Source organism: Perna viridis, chromosome 15 (assembly GCF_037379345.1).
Source record: "Perna viridis isolate PV_CMFRI_1.1 ecotype Kerala chromosome 15, ASM3737934v1, whole genome shotgun sequence".
NCBI classification, from domain to species: domain Eukaryota; kingdom Metazoa; phylum Mollusca; class Bivalvia; order Mytilida; family Mytilidae; genus Perna; species Perna viridis.
Genome location: NC_142459.1, coordinates 4,652,507 through 4,672,670, shown reverse-complemented (window position 1 = coordinate 4,672,670; position 20,164 = coordinate 4,652,507). Strand labels below are relative to the sequence as shown.

Here is a 20,164-nt window from a genome sequence, read left to right as displayed (position 1 = left end):
TTAAATATTAAAAGTTGGTTGTTGCACGATTTCATGTTAAATGAATCTGATCCTTGAATAATGCCCAAGAAGGAAGCCCTGAGTTATATTCACATACTACCGCCAGTTGTTGTTTCACTCAGCGTTGAAAAAAAATAATTGAAAAAGACCTACTACTTAAGTATTTTTAAAGGTAATATCTTATCGTATAAAAGTTTATACCTTTATTGACAAAATATTTTTTAAAAAGTAATCAAGGGAACCAAGAATCTAGTGGAAATCAAAAAATGTTATCCAGTGACGAAGACCAGACAAGGAAAACAGACAAACACAACAAAGAACATAAAATAACCAAAATAATACGTAAAAAACATCACAAGTAAATGGTCTACTCGGACTCCACTAAAACTTGGAGCATGGACCAGGTGCGCCGGTAGGATGAGCGTCCTTAACTTTTCTAGAAATACCCACTGAGCTGCTCATAAAAAATCATGTCCGGGGTAGGCGAAATAATATTAAATTACGTTACACAGGTTAAATTTTACACTTAAATTAGGTGACACAGGGTAAATTTTACCCTTAAATTACGTGACACAGGTTAAATTTTACACTTAAAGTGCGTGACACAGGGTAAACTTTACATATATGTAATCTGAGGGTACTCCAATACGCTCAAACATGAGTGTTGGAGGTTATTGGTTCTATTCCAATCTGAATCTTTGATAAGACCTTAGAAATGGGAGTAACAAGTTATCTACAAAGCAAGCGGAATATAAGATTGGTTAACCAATGAATAACTTGGAGTCAGATTATTGCTGCTTCTGAATGGGATTATATTATTCCCAGTTGGCGGATGCTTCTATGAGCTTACACACTTAACTCGTGTCCAGTGTAATTGTATAATACAAAAGAGGGTTTAATCGATAAACAGATATTTACCTTCTTAGTATAGACAAGTCAAAATTCAATAACATCCAATGAATCCAAAAGGTCGAAGGATATATTATGACGAAACGATTTTAACCATTTCATTATCATTTCGATCGATTATAATGCATTCATACATTCAATACAGTTTCGAAATGTGCTTATTTGAGTACAATATTGTGTAAGAATCATGCATTGTGTGTCAGATCATTTTTTTTCTAAATTTGGTCTTTTTTACCTCAAATATATCAAAAACATCTAAACAAACAACCGAAAAGCAAAATAAATTCATCCCGAAGCATATGTGATGTAGATATTCTTTGATTGCTTATATAGAGAAAAAGAACAGGACAATTTTTCCCAACATTTTTTCATAGTTCATTTCAACTAAATTTGACCTATCAATATCATTAATAGGCAAACTTTACAAACACTTTTAATAGTCAGGAGGTTTTGAGGTATACATACTTGGATTATGCAATAACATCTTTGTATGTTCCTTCTTCACGTGCCACACCTAATATACAGTTTGCCTGATTCTTAGACAGAGAAGTACTTGATCGTATAAACAGCAAACATAAAATTAAACAACAGTCCATAAGGATTATTTACATTATACATACACATGAACAGTCGTTCTTAAATAAGAGAAAAAAACATTATTTTTATTTTTTATGGTTTTTATTCTTCCCCCGGACCAATCCGTGTCAGAAAACTCATCTACCAAGTCCAATATTATTAGCTGCAAAACAAATCCAGTGTAGACAACATGAGCAAAACAGGTAAAACAAGACTTGATGTTATAAATTAAGAGTATGTCCATGTAAAAATCAGACGGATTATAAGTGACACGGTAAATTTTATCCCACTGGACCTTCTGGTTCAGTGTAATGTATATATTGTATGCATGTCAAAAGGTACAAAGATTGTTTCAAATCAACAATGGATGGCTCAGAAATTGACTTTAAAATTCGCTAACACCAAACCAAATTGTGCTCAAATAAAATTATCTCCCTTTTTTAATTTCAATGCTTTTTATGTAGTTCATTTCTCTTTAATCGTTGAAGTTCATCAAAAACCCAAATAAGTTGGAGTAAGGATGCATTTGTGCTAGGACATGGGTGATTTTTTTTTAAAACAAAATTTGTCACTCACCGCCTGGTTATTGCAAGGACCTCCTCTTAAACGGGGATTAAAACAGTCGAGGTAGCGCTACCATAACAATAAAGTCACTAATTATATAAAGCGTTAACACTACATGATCACATTAGTCTCGTTTTTTTTATTTATACTGCATGTTGATACATCGTTTATCTTTTAAAGCTTGTTAAGAATTGAACAAAATTATGATGATTGCATGACAACAGAAATAGTCAAACATTCAATTAAAATAATTTAATAGCTAGTAAGACAATCGATTTCGGGGATGGAATTGGTCTTCTTTCGACTGAATGATAAAATATTTTTGGTAGTTAATCGGATATTTGGCAAAGAGATTTAACCTTTCATATGTTATTTTTTAAATGTTTATCTGACAGAAAATGTAAATCACCTTGTCCATTGTTCGGTGTCTGACAGAAAGTCTAAATCACCTTGTCCGTTGTCCGGTGTCTGACAGAAAGTCTAAATCACCTTGTCCATTGTTCAGTGTCTGACAGAAAGTCTAAATCACCTTGTCCATTGTCCGGTGTCTGACATAAAGTATAAATCACCTTGTCCATTTTTTTTGTTGGTTTAATACGTTAGCAGTTCATCAGGCAATTGTCATTTATTTGAGTGAAGACCAACTTTATCCCCTGAAGTTAACTATTTTACTCGCTGTAATAGGTTATCCCGTTTGTCTTTGTAATAACAAATCGTACACCATGTATATAGGTGTATAGGATGTCATTCAAACTTACACAAGAGATGAAACGGGAAAGGAGAAATAGAACAAACCGTTATAATTTGAATTATGTTATATAATGTTAGAAAATATAGATATTCAGCGATCAAATAAGAAACTTGTTATTAAATGCCTAACCAAAGTAAGAAAAATTGTTTTCGTCCAAAGGAAGATTACTTACGGGACGCCATCAATATATTAGCATGCGCAGTAACTGTACCATATGGGTTCTGTGCAGTGCAAGTCAATGTTCCAGAATCGTGTATGCTTGTTAATCTAATTTGCGTACCATCCGGGCTTTTTACGTGCGCTGGCATTTGTGTACTGGCATGTAAAAACTAAATGAACGAAATCAGAATATTTCTTTCATGCAATTTGTACTAATAATTCATGCCCAGAAATTTTAATATTTAAAATATACGCGTTTTGGTTGTGTCATATCAAGGCATCAAAATGGTGACGTTCAAAATCATACAAAACATAGTGTCAATTGATTAAATTCACAAGCAAAGAGTAAATACTCACCGATAAGTAAGACCATGTAATTGTAGGTTTAGGAACACCTGTGGCTTTACAGGTAAATATTTCTGAAGCACCAGTGTCTTCCAACTTCGATGTTGGAGCTTGTGTTATAGTGGGCGAAACTGAAATATAACAAAGCCTTTTATAAATGAAAAGTAAACTGCCTAAAAGGTCGACGCAAGCATATTTGTTTTCACCTTTTAATGCAATAACAACAATGCTTACCAAAGTACTTGCATACATGAAGTTTTCAACGGCCGCGATGCTGCAATTGTTATCTATCGACTTACTAAAGGGCATTGACATTTGATTATACATTTACACATATACAATTCATGACGCTTGAATTGCTTGACTCATACAAACATGCACTTAGCTACCTCCAGAAATACCTGGCCAAAGTTTATCATTCTAAAATACTCTGAATAACAAACGATGCTGTAATTTTTTATTCGACGGTATTAAAGTATGGTATACTGTAAACGTTTTAATTTTCGCTGAGTAGTAATTTTTGCTATTTTCGCGGTGGACAGAAAGCAAGAAAAAAAGTAACCGTGTAATTTATTTTAACACTTTAGAAGGCTAATCATCAATTGAACCCGTTTGAAGTTTGATCCAGGAAATATGTTCACATTACAAATTAAATTAATACGCTAAATTAATACGTTTACAGTACATGGTTCGTAACGTTCAAGCCCCGTGCAGGTCCCGGTGTCAAAAGAATAGGCCTGCAGCAGCCCTAAGCTTGTCGTAGAAGGCGACTAAATAGTGCTCAGAAACACCTAAGAGCTCTGCCCACAGAGCAACTGGGTTTGTGCCCCATGTGGTGGAATGGGGAACCCCTGGCGTGTTACATGCTGGGGTTGTCAGGCTATAATCATCATCATTATTTCATGTTCATTTTATCATCCCTTTTATGTTCATCGCCTAAAAATAGCTGAAATATTGCTGCTCCGGCATTAAACCCCAATAATCAATCAATCGTAACGTTCAAGATGTCTAAATGTGTACTTACCTCCAGAAACAGACAATATTGTATTGGTTTGGACATGCCCAGCATCATTCGTAGCAATACACACATACAAGCCATCGTCACTCAGCGTTGCATTATTTATCACTAATGAGTTGTGTCGGATAGTCTTCTGTTACGTATAACATTAGTTTGATTGATGTTACACTAGATCACAAACTTTTACAGTACTAAAGTGAAAGTTCTTTGTAAGAATCAGACAAAATGGGAAAAAAATGAAAATCCACCTATCTGGCAATATGATTTCACTCAATGATGCTTAATCTATATGAAAAGACCATTGTTTGATCTCCGCATCACTGGATTTGCTCAAAACCTTTACAATAGGAAGTTGGAAAATGACGTTTTTGACACAGTTTTTTGTTCTTGTAATGTTAATTTTCAGCGTATTTTTACTCAAATTTTAGCTCAATATGGCAAATATTGTCTTTTCACCTATTTTTTTCAATTCTGATATTGCTATTCTGTCAGTTTTTTTATTTGCAAATTGAGAAAGACAAAATCCTAAGTTTTGTAATTTTTTTTCCTATCCATTTATCGTCCTTTATTTGACAACAAAATAAGCCAAAACTATAGGTTTAATAGATGGATCAACTCTTACAATCAATGAGGGGATGGACAAGGGGTACTTCATCCCCCTTTCCCTACTCGTAGACCACCCTCCTGGCCATCGGTTCCCGACCCCTTTCATTTTACCCTGTATTTTAAATCCCCGTTCCACGCCTCTTCAACCATCGTTCCTCCATAATTTTATTTTTTTTCTAAGGGTTGTCCTTAAGATTACGAAAAGTACTATAAATCTAAAATTTTAATAATAGCTTTATCCATTTTGAGTTTATTAACCAATATGTATCAACATACTCTCGTAAATCGCGTGTAGATTTCGCTAAGCGAGGTAACAAGAAAGCGCAAGACTCCAAATCCTTTCCACTATGAAAAAAAATAATTGAATCCTTGTAAAAACTTACATGTTTAACATGCCAAGTAATAGACGGTTCTGGAAAACCAGTGGCATTACACGTAAGGGTAACAGGTGTTCCATACGTCACTTCCATTACTTGGGGAGCATTAATTGACGGTTTCACATGGGGACGAGCAGTTGTCGGCTTTACTAAAATGGCAGAAATGATTTTATAATCAGTGAAGTATCCATTCAAATGAGTTAAAAACTGCATTACTAAGAATACTAAGAAGATGATGTTTTTACATCTATTTACTCAATGCAATTTACTTGATATTGGCGTATTCGAAACTCTTTTTTTTAATTGTAACTTTAGAAACGTAGAGAAAACGAACCAATGAGGTCTCTTTTTTTATTCTATACGTTTTGATTGAGTTTGCGTTTTTTCATTTGTTTCAGGGGTGACTTTGATTTTTGTCTATGAATAATTAAACCTGATGTGCACACCAAATCAAACGTTTCCAAGTGTTCAACGTTAGTAGAAAGAATACTATAGATATTTCTCATTTGTTTTATTTCTATCAAATATTGTCGAGTAAATAATCAAAATAAGGCTTGTGACGTCATTATGTTAATGTGGTGCATGATAAACATTGTTTATCCGATCGGAAAACGTGTTAAAATGGCGATTTGGCTTAGTTAACCATACATATGTATAATTAACCAAATACGATTAAATCACAGATAAAACAGGATGAGAAAAGTCCGGGGGAAACCCACATTCTCCTGCCATACGGCTTTCAACAGGGGTGAATAGCAATGGACGAGAGGAGAACCAAAATTTCCAACTTAAACTGAAGAAAATCAAATGAAAAACGTTTTACATAAGGTTCAAATGTAATGACTAACAACACTGCAATATAATGCTTTAAAATCATACCTTTATGATTAACGATAATATGTATGACCTTTATATCCTGTCCGGCAGAGTTCTCAGCCTTACACATGAAGAACGTGTTGTCATATACCCCAGCATTCTTTATCACCAAATATTTGGATAAAACTTGAACATTTGCTGGAAAACTGCCCTAAAGTCAAATATTAATGATGATAATACATACCATATTTTATGTTCGTCAAAAAGTTACTAATATTGATACTTAAATTTGAGATTACTGAAGAGGTTTCATACAGGGAACAATAACACCAATCGCATCCATTGTTCAAAATCTGACACAATTCAAATTGAATAAGGTTTGGCACCATAAAACGATTCGCGGACATTCAATAAGTCAGTGCAGTCTTGTAATATTCATCAATGCATTGACTTAATAGTATACAGGGTGTTATTTGATATATGTATATAATGTCCAAATTTTTGTTTTGGAATTCAGTGTTTTTCCATTTTCGGTTTTTGTAGCCTGCATTAGAGAGCAGGCTTTGATTTGATATTCAAACATAATGAATATTCTTAGCGTTTAATTGTATTTAACCATATTTTTTTTTTCTGTTGAAGAAATTCATTACCAATAGAAGAGGTGTCCACGTGATCTTTGGTAGCGGACTTCCGGTGGCATCACATTTTATCACAGTTGCAGGTTCTCCTTCTTCTATAACTTTTACACTGGGTAAGGTAATTACTGGAGGCAAAGCAAGGGGTTGTGTAGGTTGTGTTGTAGGGGGCGGAGTTGTTGCTTTAAAATGGGTTGTAATTCAAAATGAAATTTATATAATATTTCGCGTTTGTATTTCTAATGAACACTCTTTCAGCATGAATTAACCATCAATTATATTTGTATACATCTCCTCAATCACAGAAAACAGTATAATTATGTACGACTTGTTTGAAATTACATGATATATATAATTTGGTTTAAAATATCCATGTGAGAATCACATCGACAACAGAACTCAAAGTAGCATTTCACTTTTGAATCAAATGCTATTAACTGTCTACAGTAGTGTGATTAACACAAGCTTCTAAAACCTTCCCAGTTATATCTAATGAATGTATCTTCCGATGTATACTATCATGAAATCATAAAACAAAACAGTTTTTCAATGTTAAAAATATACGATTACGGGTTTGTCAGCTGTCGACTCAACAAGATACATATCAACATGATCAAGTAATATTATCCCAGACATCAATAAAGGTGGTTGTCAGAAGCCTACTAAATCAGTAACATATTCAATTATACTACCCCTATATCTACCTGGTTGTGTATAACTGATGACATAGGTGATGGTTGCTGTTCCAAACAAGTTGTGTGCTGTACACTGGTAATGACCCGACATTTTTTCGTTCATATTTATTATGTTAATATCGTAGTCTTTTACTTGGACATGTCCTCCTGGAATCTAATTCTATCACAGTTATCATAAATTGGTTATCAATATAATAATTTTAATCATAGTTACCATAACTCGAATGAATGGCTTTGATATGTTATAGTTACCATCTTAAAGTAACTGGGCGGGTGTTTCTAAAAAAGCATAGGGCGCTTACCCTACCGGTGCACCTGGTCCATGCTCACAGTTTTAAGTGGAGCCCGAATTGCTCATTTATTTTTGTCACTTTGTATGAATTATTTTGGCTAATTTGTGTTCTTTGTTGTTTATGTCTGATCTTTATCCCTGGATTTCATTCTTTTGATTTCCGCTAGAATCATGGTTCGCTTGATTACTCTTAAAGCAGTTATAGTTGAAATTGACTTTAGATACCATAACATTCAAATCAACTGTCAAAAGCTAAAAAGTGCCACATGATAAGCATATGCTGCTTTGTTACTATGATAATCATTTGATGATCATATGGCAATCATACAATTACCATAAGACAATCATATGAAAACAATATCATGCGATAATCAAATGAAAAACAAATCAAAATCATGAGATAATTATATGATTATTATCATGTGGTAGTCATATGAAATCCATATTATTACCACGTGGTAGTCATATAAAAACCATATCATTATCACGTGGTAGTCATATGAAAATTATATTATTATGACATGATAGTCATATGAAAAAAATATTATTAACTCGTGGTAGTCATATGAAAATCATTTCATTATCGCGTGGTAGTCATGTGAAAATATATTATTATAACGTGGTAGTCATATGAAAAAAAAATTATTATCTTGTGGTAGTCATTTTAAAACCATATTATCACCACGTGGTAGTCATATGAAAACATATTAAAGCTGCATTAGCTGCCAAATTTGTTCATTTTTGATTCTACCGAATGTTGCTGATTTTATGAAATAAGTTACTAGTAATGCAATTGACGCAATAAATGTTGACAATATCTTCAGAATATTGTGAAAAAAAACGTTTTTTTTAAACCAGAGAAGATCGATAGCTCTGATCTAATTATTTTTCGGCATTACTTCCGAAGATTGCCGACAGGACATTCACCTGGGTTAAAAATACTTTAACCTTTGTAAAAAAATAACAATAAGGGATACACAGGTAAGCACGTGTCTTGTTTTCATTTCATTTCATCTACTTCGTGATTCGTTTTCGAATAAAAAAATGACCATATATGAGCCACATTATGTCACTATAGGTAAATTTCAAAAGGATCCTTGCGTTATATTCGAACTTTTTTCTTTTACGGCTTGAGTCCGTCGGTCTTCCTTACCGTAAATAACCACTTTCGCTTTGCAATCAGATTTGTTTTTAAAGAAACGACCCTTACAGCACATGCGCGGATTAAGGTCACAAGAAGTCACGTGCATACGAACTCTAGGTCGATATTTTTGTCTTGCAAGACAATAAATATATAGACACCTATTTTATGTATTTAATGTATTTTATTTGTGGATATCAAACGAAGTTATATAGAAAAAGTACAATTTAGTAGAAATAATTCAAAGTTAAGGTATATTTCAGCAGAAACAAAAATTTACGAAAATGACAGCTAATGCTGCTTTAATATCATGTGGTAGTCATATGAAAGACATATTATTATGACGTGGTAGTCATATGAAAAACATATTATTATCACGTGGTAGTCTTATAGAAAACAAATTATTATCACGTGGTAGTCACATGAAAGACATATTATTATCGGATGTGTAGTTAACATAACGTTTACGGTATAAATCAATTGTGTTTATCATAAATTAACGGTCTAACTTAATGGCATGTAAAAACTCACGTTAAGTATAAGGGTCTAAAAATCAGACGGAAGGTTTCATATATGTCAAAAATTCACCCAAATCAGTTGTATTTCTTGTTCAGAAAGAGTTACTAATCACATAACCAGTATTAGTTCTTTATTTGGTTGTTGCACTCTTGAGATAAATATTATATAGATTGTACATAAAATTAGCACTTTGCAAGAGTTATCGTTCTTGACTTGGTTCCATTTGGTTGATTTTAGTGTGAGATGAATGTATGATTTTCTCAAAAGTGCAGATCTGAATACAGAAATGATTATCATTATGTAAACATATAGCATATGTAGACTGAAAAACCATTTTTCTTCCGTGGGTTTTTCTACACCATAAATCACTCTACCATTGACAGTGTCTGAATTTTATATGGACTGGTACTTGATTTCTTTATCAGCAATATAAACTTTGCCATTAATCGGTGTTGAATCCAGCATTGAAATTATAACTTGAATTATCATTTTGGTTATTTTATGTTTTTTGTAGTGTGTGTATGTTTTTCCATGTCTGGTCTTTGTCCTTGGATTACTTTCTTTTGATTTCCGCTATAATCTTGGTTTCCTTGATTACTCTTCCATGTCTGGTTTTTGTCCCTGTATTACTTTCTTTTGATTTCCGCTATAATCTTGGTTTCCTTGATTACTCTTCCATGTCTGGTTTTTGTCCCTGTATTACTTTCTTTTGATTTCCGCTATAATCTTGGTTCCCTTGACTACTCTTCCAACGTATAGAAATGTTTCAAATGTTATCATTTTCTTTATTTTTGTTGGTTAATGTTATTATCTATCATTTGTAGTGGTTAATTGAGGGTTTCCCATTATACTTCCATAGTTAATTTACGGTTTCCAGTTATACTTCCATAGTTAATTTACGGTTTCCAGTTATACTTCCATAGTTAATCTACGGTTTCCTATTATACTTCCATAGTTAATTTCCGGTTTTCCGTTATACTCCCAAAGTTACTTTATGGTTTCCCATTATACTTCCATAGTTAATTAACGGTTTCCCATTGTACTTCAATTTGGCTATTCACTTTATTCCCAATCTTTAAAAGATATTCCAATTTAGAAATTAATGCAACGAAATAAAGTATGTTCATATTTCTTTTATGTGTAACATAGATAAAGAATTCAATTAAAGTATCTTCTCTTTTTTGCAACAAATATTCTTTTGAATTGTTTTTAGTATTATTTACTCCAATTGGAGCAACTCTGCCATTTGGCTTTACTAACACGATATACAAATAATTACTCTGGAATAGTGCCAAGTGACCACTGGTGTTGGGTAACCTTTAGGTTGACAATTTAGGGAGTAGTTCTGACCACCAGTTATGGATATAGGTACAGGTTTGTTCTGAGTAAAATGTGGAGCCTCTGCAAGGATCATAGTACATTAACATACAAATTTTGCCGGATGTCATGCTATTGTTTAAGTTTTTTTAACTCTGATATGGTGTAAATAAAAACTTGACGATTTTAAGCATTGCTTTAAAGCTACAAACACGCGTATAAGAAAAACTAAATAGACTTTTCAAACTCTTCCTTAATTCTACTCTCAGTGAATAATCGTGCGGTTAATTGATTTCGAACATCAATATATCTATAAATCTTTTGTTTGTATTTTGTAGATCATTACATTCCTTCTATTCCACATTTTCACTGAAAAATAAATTCAATACTCAATTTGCCACTTGGTCAGTTTTTTTCCTCACAACCCACTTAATCACATACATGATAACGGTTACCTAAAACTGATCTGTAGCGCACTGATGTTGTCTGGTTATAAATTCGTACACATACCGGCTACCTAAAACATTCCAATCGTAACTTTGATCGGTATTGCACTGGAGTTGATGGGCTTCCGTCCATCAACAAAATACTAGTTACCTTATACCTCAGGTAAATTTTTCGATATTATACTAGTGTTGACGGGGTTCCGTCGTCCGTACAAAGATACCAGTTACATAAAACATACCTCTGGTAACTGTTCGGTATTGTACTGATGGTAACGAGATTCCGCCGTCCGTACAAAAATGCCAGTAACCTCCGGTAACTTGGTTTGGTATTGTATTGGTGTTGACGAGCTTCCCTCGTCTGGTCAAAGATACTAGTTACCTAAAACATACCTCCGGTAACTTTCTTCGGTATTGCACCGATGGTGACGGGCTTCTCCAGTCCGGTCAAAGATACTAGTTACCTAAAACATACCTCCGGTAACTTTGTTCGTTATTGCACCGATGGTGACGGGCTTCCCCCGTCCTGCCAAAGATACTAGTTACCTAAAACATACCTCCGGTTACTTTGTTCGGTATTGTACCGATGGTGACGGGCTTCCCCCGTCCGGTCAAAGATACTAGTTACCTAAAACATACCTCCGGTAATTTTGATCGATATTATACTGGTGTTGACGGGCTTCCGCCGTCTGTACAGAGATACTAGTTACCTAAAACATACCTATGGTAATTTTGTTCGGTATTGCACCAGTTACCTAAAACATACCTCCGGTAACTTTGATCGGTATTGTACTGGTGGTGATTGGCTTCTGTCCGTGTCTGTAACCCTCGCATACAACTGTCATGTCATCTTTTGGTGTGACCGAAACTACAGCATTTGATGTGTGCCCGTTATACAATACAACTTTGTGGTGCTACAAAGTACAATGTTTTAATTGAGGATGACAGCAATCATTGAGAATATCATGGAAACTATTTGTTTATCAATATGATAAGTCAGTCAATAAAATTAGTAGCCTATTACTACAGATATTTCATCTAATTTGTAAAATTAAGAAAACAGTTGGCTTTTTTTAATAAGAACTACAGGATTTTCTTGTTCCCATGGCAATCATTTGGAATATTCCTTGATATAAGTAATGCTTATGAACTGTCGGGGGTAATGGTGATGTAGCGCAAATTTTGTCGTTTACATATCAAAGAGCTCTCTGTAATACCTACATGACCTGCCTTAGTGACGGTGATGTTGTCAACATTATGTCCTTTACGCGTCAGAGATCTCTATAATACTTACATGAACTGCCTGGGTGACGGTGATATAGTCAATATTATGTCCTTAACACGTCACAGAGCTCCCTGTATTACTTACATGAACTGCCTGGGTGACGGTGATGTAGTCAACATTATATCCAATACAGGCAATGGAAATTTTTGTACCCCATCTGGTTGTTACAGACGGAACACTGGTCTCTATATATGGCGGCGGTTGAGTGGTTGGTTTTGGGGTTGTCGTCGTTGCTGTTGTTGTCGGAATAGTTGTGGCTATTTTTAAAGTTACAAATAGCTGAGTACAGTGAGACTAGACATATAATGAAAATGAATGAGAAATAAAAGGAACAAAGATTCTAGCAGAAATCAAACGAATGTATACCAGGGGTAAATACCAAAACAGACACACATAACAAAGAACATAAAATGACCAAAACAATACAAAGGTAAGTTCTTTAAAAGAACTGTTTACGTCAGTTTAAAAATAGGGGAATAATAAACGCTCAGAGCTCTGACAAGAAGTACGAATATAGGAATAAATTGCAATTTGCTTTTGATAAGTGACTTTATCACGCTGGGGAGAGCTATTGCTGAACGTGTACCGCATTTCATTCGTATTCGTTCATAAAATGCTGTTTACAGGGACTGTTTTAAGTATGAATTTGCAGGTCCTGAAAAGGGGATCACAACGCGGCAATTGGTGCATTCCTATTACAAAATGACAAAAAAAATGTTCTTCAGTGAGTTAAAATAAAATGAAGTTTGTTGTGCCGTGGAATTCGAATGATAATAAAAATTAAAACAACGACTAGACAAGAAAAAATAAAAAATATGTACAATAAAAAAACATGAAAAAACCAAAATAACACATAAAAAGAAACGAACGTAAATGAGCAACCCGGAATCCACTAAAAACTTAGACCATGAACCAGGTGCACCGGTAGGGTAAGCGTCCTCTGCTTTTCTTAGAATACATATCGAGTTGCTAAAAATGTTATTTCATGGGTTTGCGAAGAAGGAAAACTTTGACAAGATGAATCAAAATATTCTTATTGTGCAGGTGGATACACAATAATGATCCACGAGTTCATGATGACCACCATAAAATTTTTGTAGTGATGACTAATCTTGCAGCAGCATTACGCTGTTCCAAAACCCTAACTATTGGAAGTCTAGCGTTACAAAACTCCACGAGGTTACATAGTACTTACTTCTAGCGCATAAATCTGTATTACAATTGTCCGTCTCACAACATTCAAGACACACGGCGCTGTCAAATGAGTACATTTTTAACACAGTACACGCCTGAAAAAAAATGATTAGAAGATTATCATTTACACACCATTCAAGAATGAAGCATAAAAATCAAATCATATAAATGTGCGTGCTATTCACTTCTTTCTTTTTCTTTTGTGATTGGTTTTGTAGTCAATACAATACAGACCTGTTGTCAGAATTTTTTAGGGGGTTATTACTGTGAAAGTATTCTTATTCGTGGAGTACCAATTTTTGTGGATTTCGTGGGTTTGATCAACTTCGAAATTGGGTTCCCAACGAAAAGAAAATATTCCATTCATTTGTATGACAGAGTGGTCAAATCCATGAATTCAAGATTCCACTAACTGATCATTTTCCCCTTAACCACGATAATTAGTACACACAAATAAAAGTACTTTTACAGTAATTATTTACTTGTCCTCTTTCCGCCTAGAGACGTATAAGGCTGTAACCATGCAAGGATCTCGAAGCATCTCCGTCTCTGTGTCACCCAGCTCTTTCCCATACTATTTAACTCGCTGGTCATGTGTCATTGCCAGGTTTGTTTGGGTCTTCCTTTTTTACGTTTGCCATGCATCAGCTGGAGTCCATTTTGCACTACCCGTGATGTTGTTAACCATCTGATTTATTCATATGCCTAAATCATTTTTATCCCTTTTGCTTAATTTGCTTTATGATGTTTTATCATAGTCGAAGAAGTCCTCAAACTAGTAATCAATACGAATATAACTTTTGATTTCAGAAGCACTGAGAGCCTGATTTCAGTCTGACGGAATCGAAGTTAAAATTAACCAGAGCATGTAAACTAAATGGATAGCTTTAGTGTGAATAGTAAAATCCTGGTTGGCAACCAGTACTACGGAGTACTACTTACTAGTTTCGTACCTTAAACAAACAAATATTCATAGCTCACCACACACAGTTTTTTTTTAAACTTATGAACAAAATAAGCCCCATTTAATGTAAAAGTGTAGAAGACATAATTATTCTTCGAAATGCCAACAACTTCGTCCTCTTACACAGAGACTTTGCACATCTGCCTTAGGCATTTGGTGTAAAATTCTGCGAGTCTGGCTATCTTTTTAAGTGATCCTACAGCATCCGAACCCGTAGGGAATAATAGATAAGACATTGATGTTGTTTGTCTTTATGGTGGTATTCTTTGTTCTTCCATACTTTGTTAAGTGTGTTGAATGACATATTTGCCTTCTGTTGTCTGATTCTCAATTTTGGTTTGTAAACAAATGACAGTAATATGTTTTTGTTAACCATATAATTATCATATGATAATCATGTGACATTCACATGTAAACTGAACATATTATAATCATATCATACTCGATTCATATGGGATTCATAATCATGCGTTGCACTTTCGGCTGTGTATGCGACCAATTCAAGCATAAATGGTTACTTTGTGGTTGGTTTACTTTTCGCGTATCCAATAAGTATCTTTATCTTGTGAGAAATTGTCACCCTATAGAAAATCTTGTGAGAAAATGTCACCCTATAGAAATGAGTTTCTATTCCAATATATAGATTAGCTTTATATATCTCTGATAAGGATATGATTTACATTTAAGACTAAGCCAGTTGACCAAATTTAAACAATTACACTTTTTTCAACTATGATTAAATTAATTAATTGTCACATGATCACACTCGAAACTTGATGTCTTTGTTGATTCCTTTATAGTTCTAATCTATCTTACACGTTTAGAATAACATTCCAACATGAATCTTTTCTGAAAGTTCAGAATGACAACATGAATCTTCTCTATCTTAGAATGACATTCCAACATTCATTTTATTTAACTTACACATTTAGATCGACGCTTTTACATGAAGCTTGTAGAACTTACACTCTAACTGAACTTTATTTCACTTACGCGTTTAGAATGACATTCTAACGTGAACCTTCGTTGTCCACCCATCATTTTTTCCTGTACCATACACATCTGTTAAAAAATAATTTTAGTGTCAATAGTAATCGTTAGATGATTGCTCTTGTGGGTGCTGTATGATAATTAAACTTTCACGCTCTTGTCAATCTTATCCCTTTTCAAAGAATAATCAAGGGAACCAAGATTCTAGCAGTAGTCAAAAGAATGTAATCCAGGGACAAAGACCACACATGGAAAACAGACATACACAACAAAGAACATAAAGTAACTAAAATAATACATACAAAATAACAAAAGCAAATGAGCAACTCGGGCCCAACTAAAAACTAGGAGCATGGACCAGGTGCACCGGTAGGGTAAAATATTGTGTAAATTTATATACATTACAAATTGTGTTCTCTTCTGCTGCAATTCCAATGTCTTTTAATAATAGAGTTACATGGTATACAATTTACAGGACCAGGGTCTGTAGATTGGTCCAAATTTCAATTGAGTAAGGATTTTAGGAAATCGTTAAATAAAGATTCTGTATAAAACTGGGCCTATTACTACAGGTGGCTGTATTGTGTGGAAAATAACCTACATGATATTGGTTTTGCGTGGAGAATGATGTAAAGTTTACCTTATCATAAATACAGTTAGCTGCATTTTCATGGAGATTAACTAACATTATCATGACTACAGGCATTTAAGAGATTATATAAATATAATTTACATCATTAAGACTGCAAGGGACTGTATTTTAGGATATTCAACTTGCGTTATCAGGACTACAGATGATTATACTTTTGAGAGTATTATTAGCATCATCCCAGCACTGCAGGTGACTGTATTTAAGGACGTATTACTTACATAATCAGGACTGCAAGTGACTGTTCTATTTTGGGGTCTTTTTGTTTGATTGTTTGTTTTTGTTTTTTTGTTTTGTTTTTTGTTTTGCTTGGTTTTTTGTTTGTTTGTTTGTTTGTTTCTGTTTTTGTTTTCGCTTGTATTTTTTTAGTATTACCTACATCACGATTTAATGTGATTTTATTTTAGAAAGTGTTACCTACATCATCAGGGCTGCAGGTGGCTGTTCGTATGCAGTGTTTCGGGGAAAGTACGTCAGGACAACTCCCACATGTCAACCCTACAATGCATTTACAAAATATGATAGCTTGATATAAATGTACATAGAAATCAGTCTATTGTTCATTTTACACGTAAAAAAATGTAAAACTTCAGAATTGTTTTTAATATTTATGAAGTTGAAGTTCATGGCAACACAAAACTCCATAGATGTAGCTTGGCGTCGGAAAAAATCCCCATGACAACACTACTTTATAGTCGACGGATGGCGTCGGTGCGCAACAACAACAAAAAATATAGTCATTGGTTTGGTCTGCTACTTCTAACATCTTTGAACATCTCATTGTTTGGTTTTTTGTTTGTTTGTTGTTGTTGTTGTTTTGTTGTTATTATTTTTTTGTCTATTAAGTCGAAGGCAGTGTAAATACAAAATTACCCAGCATACAATATTGCAAATTCCTGTATGTTGTCCACAATAAAATAAAAAACAAATGAAATGTGTACTGTATGATACCGGTACAACTTACCATTTACAGTCGCCAGGAAACAAAGGAAGGCGAGGATGTGAAGCAAACCTTAAAAGTAAACAATACCGGAGTAAAAGCTACATATATAGAGACAGGTTTGTAAATCCAACAAAAAATGGAATCATGGGTAATCAGTCATTGGAAAATTTGTCGTTTTCATGTGTATGACAAAAAATTGCAAATAATGTCCTAGCACCCCCTTTTTCTGAGGAACCTCGGCTGGCACCCCTCCTTTTCAAAATGTTTAAATAAATCGGGTACTTTGCAAGACATGTGATACTTCATGTTTCAAACGAGTCAATAATTAATTGTTAAGTTTCAAATCCTTACAGCATTGTCAAAGATATCTGCACCATGCATGAAAACTGATTTGTTTATTGTATCATAGTTTTCCTTTCCTCTTTCGTCTACCGTGGACTTGACTTTGTATGAGCAACCTAGCGGGTGTTTCTAGATAAGCAGAGGACACTTCCCCTACCGGTGCACCTGGTCCATGCTCCCAGTTTTTAGCGGTTAGTTACTTTGTATGTCTTTTTTTGTTATTTTATGTTCTTTGTTGTGTTTTTCATGTCTGGTCTTTGTCCTTGGCTAGGATTCTTTAGATTTCTGCGAGAATCTTGGTTCTCTTGATTACTCTAACCATTTAGAGAAAACAAGACACGCGCTGGATCCGCGTATTAATCATACTTATTAATTTGAAGACAAAGATTTGGAATGCTAGACGGGAATTTACCCACCCTACACACAATATTATAGTACGCCAATACTTATTATAATCATATTTACCTTTCATTTTGATCATTTCTGATTGATTCTTCGTACTCAGATAAGTTCAAGGTATACCATTATACAATCTTCAGAAGATAACATTGTTAAATATAGAGCTATCGCCCATAAATACTAATGTCAAGACCAACTTTTTAAATAAGTGTTACACAACCATTGGGCCTAATTGGATATTAATCAACTAGATACATCCCGTTATCATGGAAATCAATGATAAACAAGCGAAATTCCGAAAATAATAATGCGATGGAAAACGAAAGAGCGAAAACAAAATCATAAGGAACTATTTGGAGTATAAAAAACGAAGTAAAATTAATAAGCAACTCGGACTATTCACGCAAAATTAGGGGAATGGACTAGTTGCACCGGTAAGGTAATTGCTGACTGGAATTCGATTACGTTACTGGTATATATCATTTTCAAAAAAGTAGAATAAATTTCGTGTTTGTCAATACAAATGTGGTACATTGTATTTATCAACACAGATTTGGTTTCCATGTCAAGAGATAAGGCTGCTAGAGTGTTTAGTAAATTCTGTATTCTTATTAAGGAGTAGTCTTTCTATAATCAAACAATCAATATAATTACATTTCTATAATTCAAATAGCTACAATAACACTAGAAAATATCTAGTAAGAACTAAAAAGTAAAATCCTCCCACCCGCCCCATATTTTGTGAATATTGGATGAGAATCTATCATTAAGTTTACTTGGCCTTATAAAGGACCTAAAGAAGACAAAAACGACTTATAAATACTGGAGAATACCAAAAATAGGGGAGTAAATTTGGCTCTACTATGATAGTGTGTACATCATGCTAAGCTTCTGATTGTGATAAGCTGAGAAATGGACTGGCCCAGGATTTGAAGTAAGAGAGTCAAAGGTCTTCGAGCATCTAGCATACGACAAAATTTTGAGAAATTCTTGAAATTCTCTCCTAAATAAAAGGACAGGTGTTCTTGCAATGGCCGATCCAGAGGGAGCGCAGAGGTTGGCACTCCCTCTTTTTATTACAAATTTCGTCATTTTCGTGTGTAAAATTGACAGAAAGTGGAAAATAATGTCCTGGTACCTCCTTTTTCTGAGGAACACCGGTTGGCACCCTTCTTATTCAAAGTGTCTGGATCCACCCCCTGTTTTGCCAACTTAATCCGTTTGCGTGTTGCTTCTCAAGTTTTTAATATTTCAACATATTCTCATTCAATTTAGGAACGTATACGTATCAAAATCCACCTTTGTGAGATATTACTCCTCATATGCCAAATAACAATGGGATCAATTTATTTTTGTAGGTTTGTTGTTTTTGTTGTTTAGTTTATCACTTTGTCTTCTTTGTATTTTGATTCGTCTCTCTATCAATACAATACAAAAACACTTTGTATACTCAGCTATAGAAGAAACACACCATTCAGTTAATTATTTTTTTTATTACTAAGACCAACTGAAATTTGACATGTTTGTGGAATCCATAGCATCTCATTCTATCCTAAGCGACATTATGCGAGAAGTAACGAAATGATTAAACACATTTATTCTCGAACTACTTTCCACGAGGACAGACCGTCTTATCTGTCCTCTCTTCATTATAGAGTTTTCGCGCCACACGTGGACTTCATTTCATGAATTTTAATTCGTGTCGCTTAATATTAAGGTAAGTTATTTTATTTCTTCTGTTTATTTGGTTTGAGTATAACCCGAGGAGGGTTATTTTGCAATTTGTTTAATTGTTTAAACTCTGAAGAGGGTTGTTTCCTGTCTTATTTTTTCAACCCGAGGAGGGTCAGTGTTTCATTAATTTCTATGCATTAATCCGAGGAGGGTCAGTATTTCGTTAGTGTATATTTTAACCCGAGGAGGGTTAGTGCTTCAATATTTTTATGCTTTAACCCGAGGAGGGTTAGTTTTTCGTTATTGTATATTTTACCTTGAGTAGGGTTACTTTTTTCGTTAATATTTCATTTGGTTTTACATGTTTTTGAGCCCGAGGAGGGTTGGTTTTATATGTTTTTAGCCCGAGGAGGGTTGGTTTTATGTTTTTAAGCACGAGGAGGGTTGATTTTATATGTTTTTTAGCCCGAGGAAGGTTGGTTTTATATGTTTTTTAGCCCGAGGAGGGTTGATTTTATGTTTTTTAGCCCGAGGAAGGTTGATTTTATATGTTTTTTAGCC

General features: G+C 34.1%; 1 protein-coding gene across 3 annotated transcripts; it reads right to left on the bottom strand.

The window, feature by feature from the left end:
* Positions 1–1,565: 1,565 nt before the first annotated feature.
* LOC148596648 (immunoglobulin superfamily member 10-like) lies at positions 1,566–18,097 on the bottom strand. Of its 3 annotated transcripts, none has more exons than XM_088563326.1 (16): positions 17,996–18,097; positions 17,210–17,257; positions 16,667–16,743; positions 15,600–15,668; positions 13,644–13,737; positions 12,533–12,705; positions 11,930–12,077; positions 10,683–10,804; positions 7,461–7,605; positions 6,772–6,938; positions 6,185–6,332; positions 5,312–5,454; positions 4,329–4,452; positions 3,317–3,435; positions 2,973–3,129; positions 1,566–1,648 (listed from the first exon to the last, which is right to left on the bottom strand). In XM_088563326.1, the coding sequence occupies exons 1-16, from the start codon at positions 18,009–18,011 to the stop codon at positions 1,623–1,625; spliced, it is 1,776 nt and encodes a 591-aa protein (XP_088419452.1). In that variant the 5' UTR covers positions 18,012–18,097; the 3' UTR covers positions 1,566–1,622. The 3 variants fall into 3 exon arrangements, with proteins under 3 accessions (XP_088419452.1, XP_088419450.1, XP_088419449.1); XM_088563324.1 differs by having other exon boundaries at positions 1,566–2,597; positions 4,329–4,455; positions 17,996–18,095; XM_088563323.1 differs by having other exon boundaries at positions 4,329–4,455; positions 17,996–18,094.
* Positions 18,098–20,164: the final 2,067 nt, after the last annotated feature.

Coding starts and splice junctions, on each gene's coding strand:
- LOC148596648 (XM_088563323.1), bottom strand. Junction 12,706..13,643: donor TACAGATTTATGCGCTAGAA/GTAAGTACTATG, acceptor CTTTAAAAATAG/CCACAACTATTCCGACAACA. Junction 7,606..10,682: donor TCACTTGGCACTATTCCAGA/GTAATTATTTGT, acceptor TGATAGAATTAG/ATTCCAGGAGGACATGTCCA.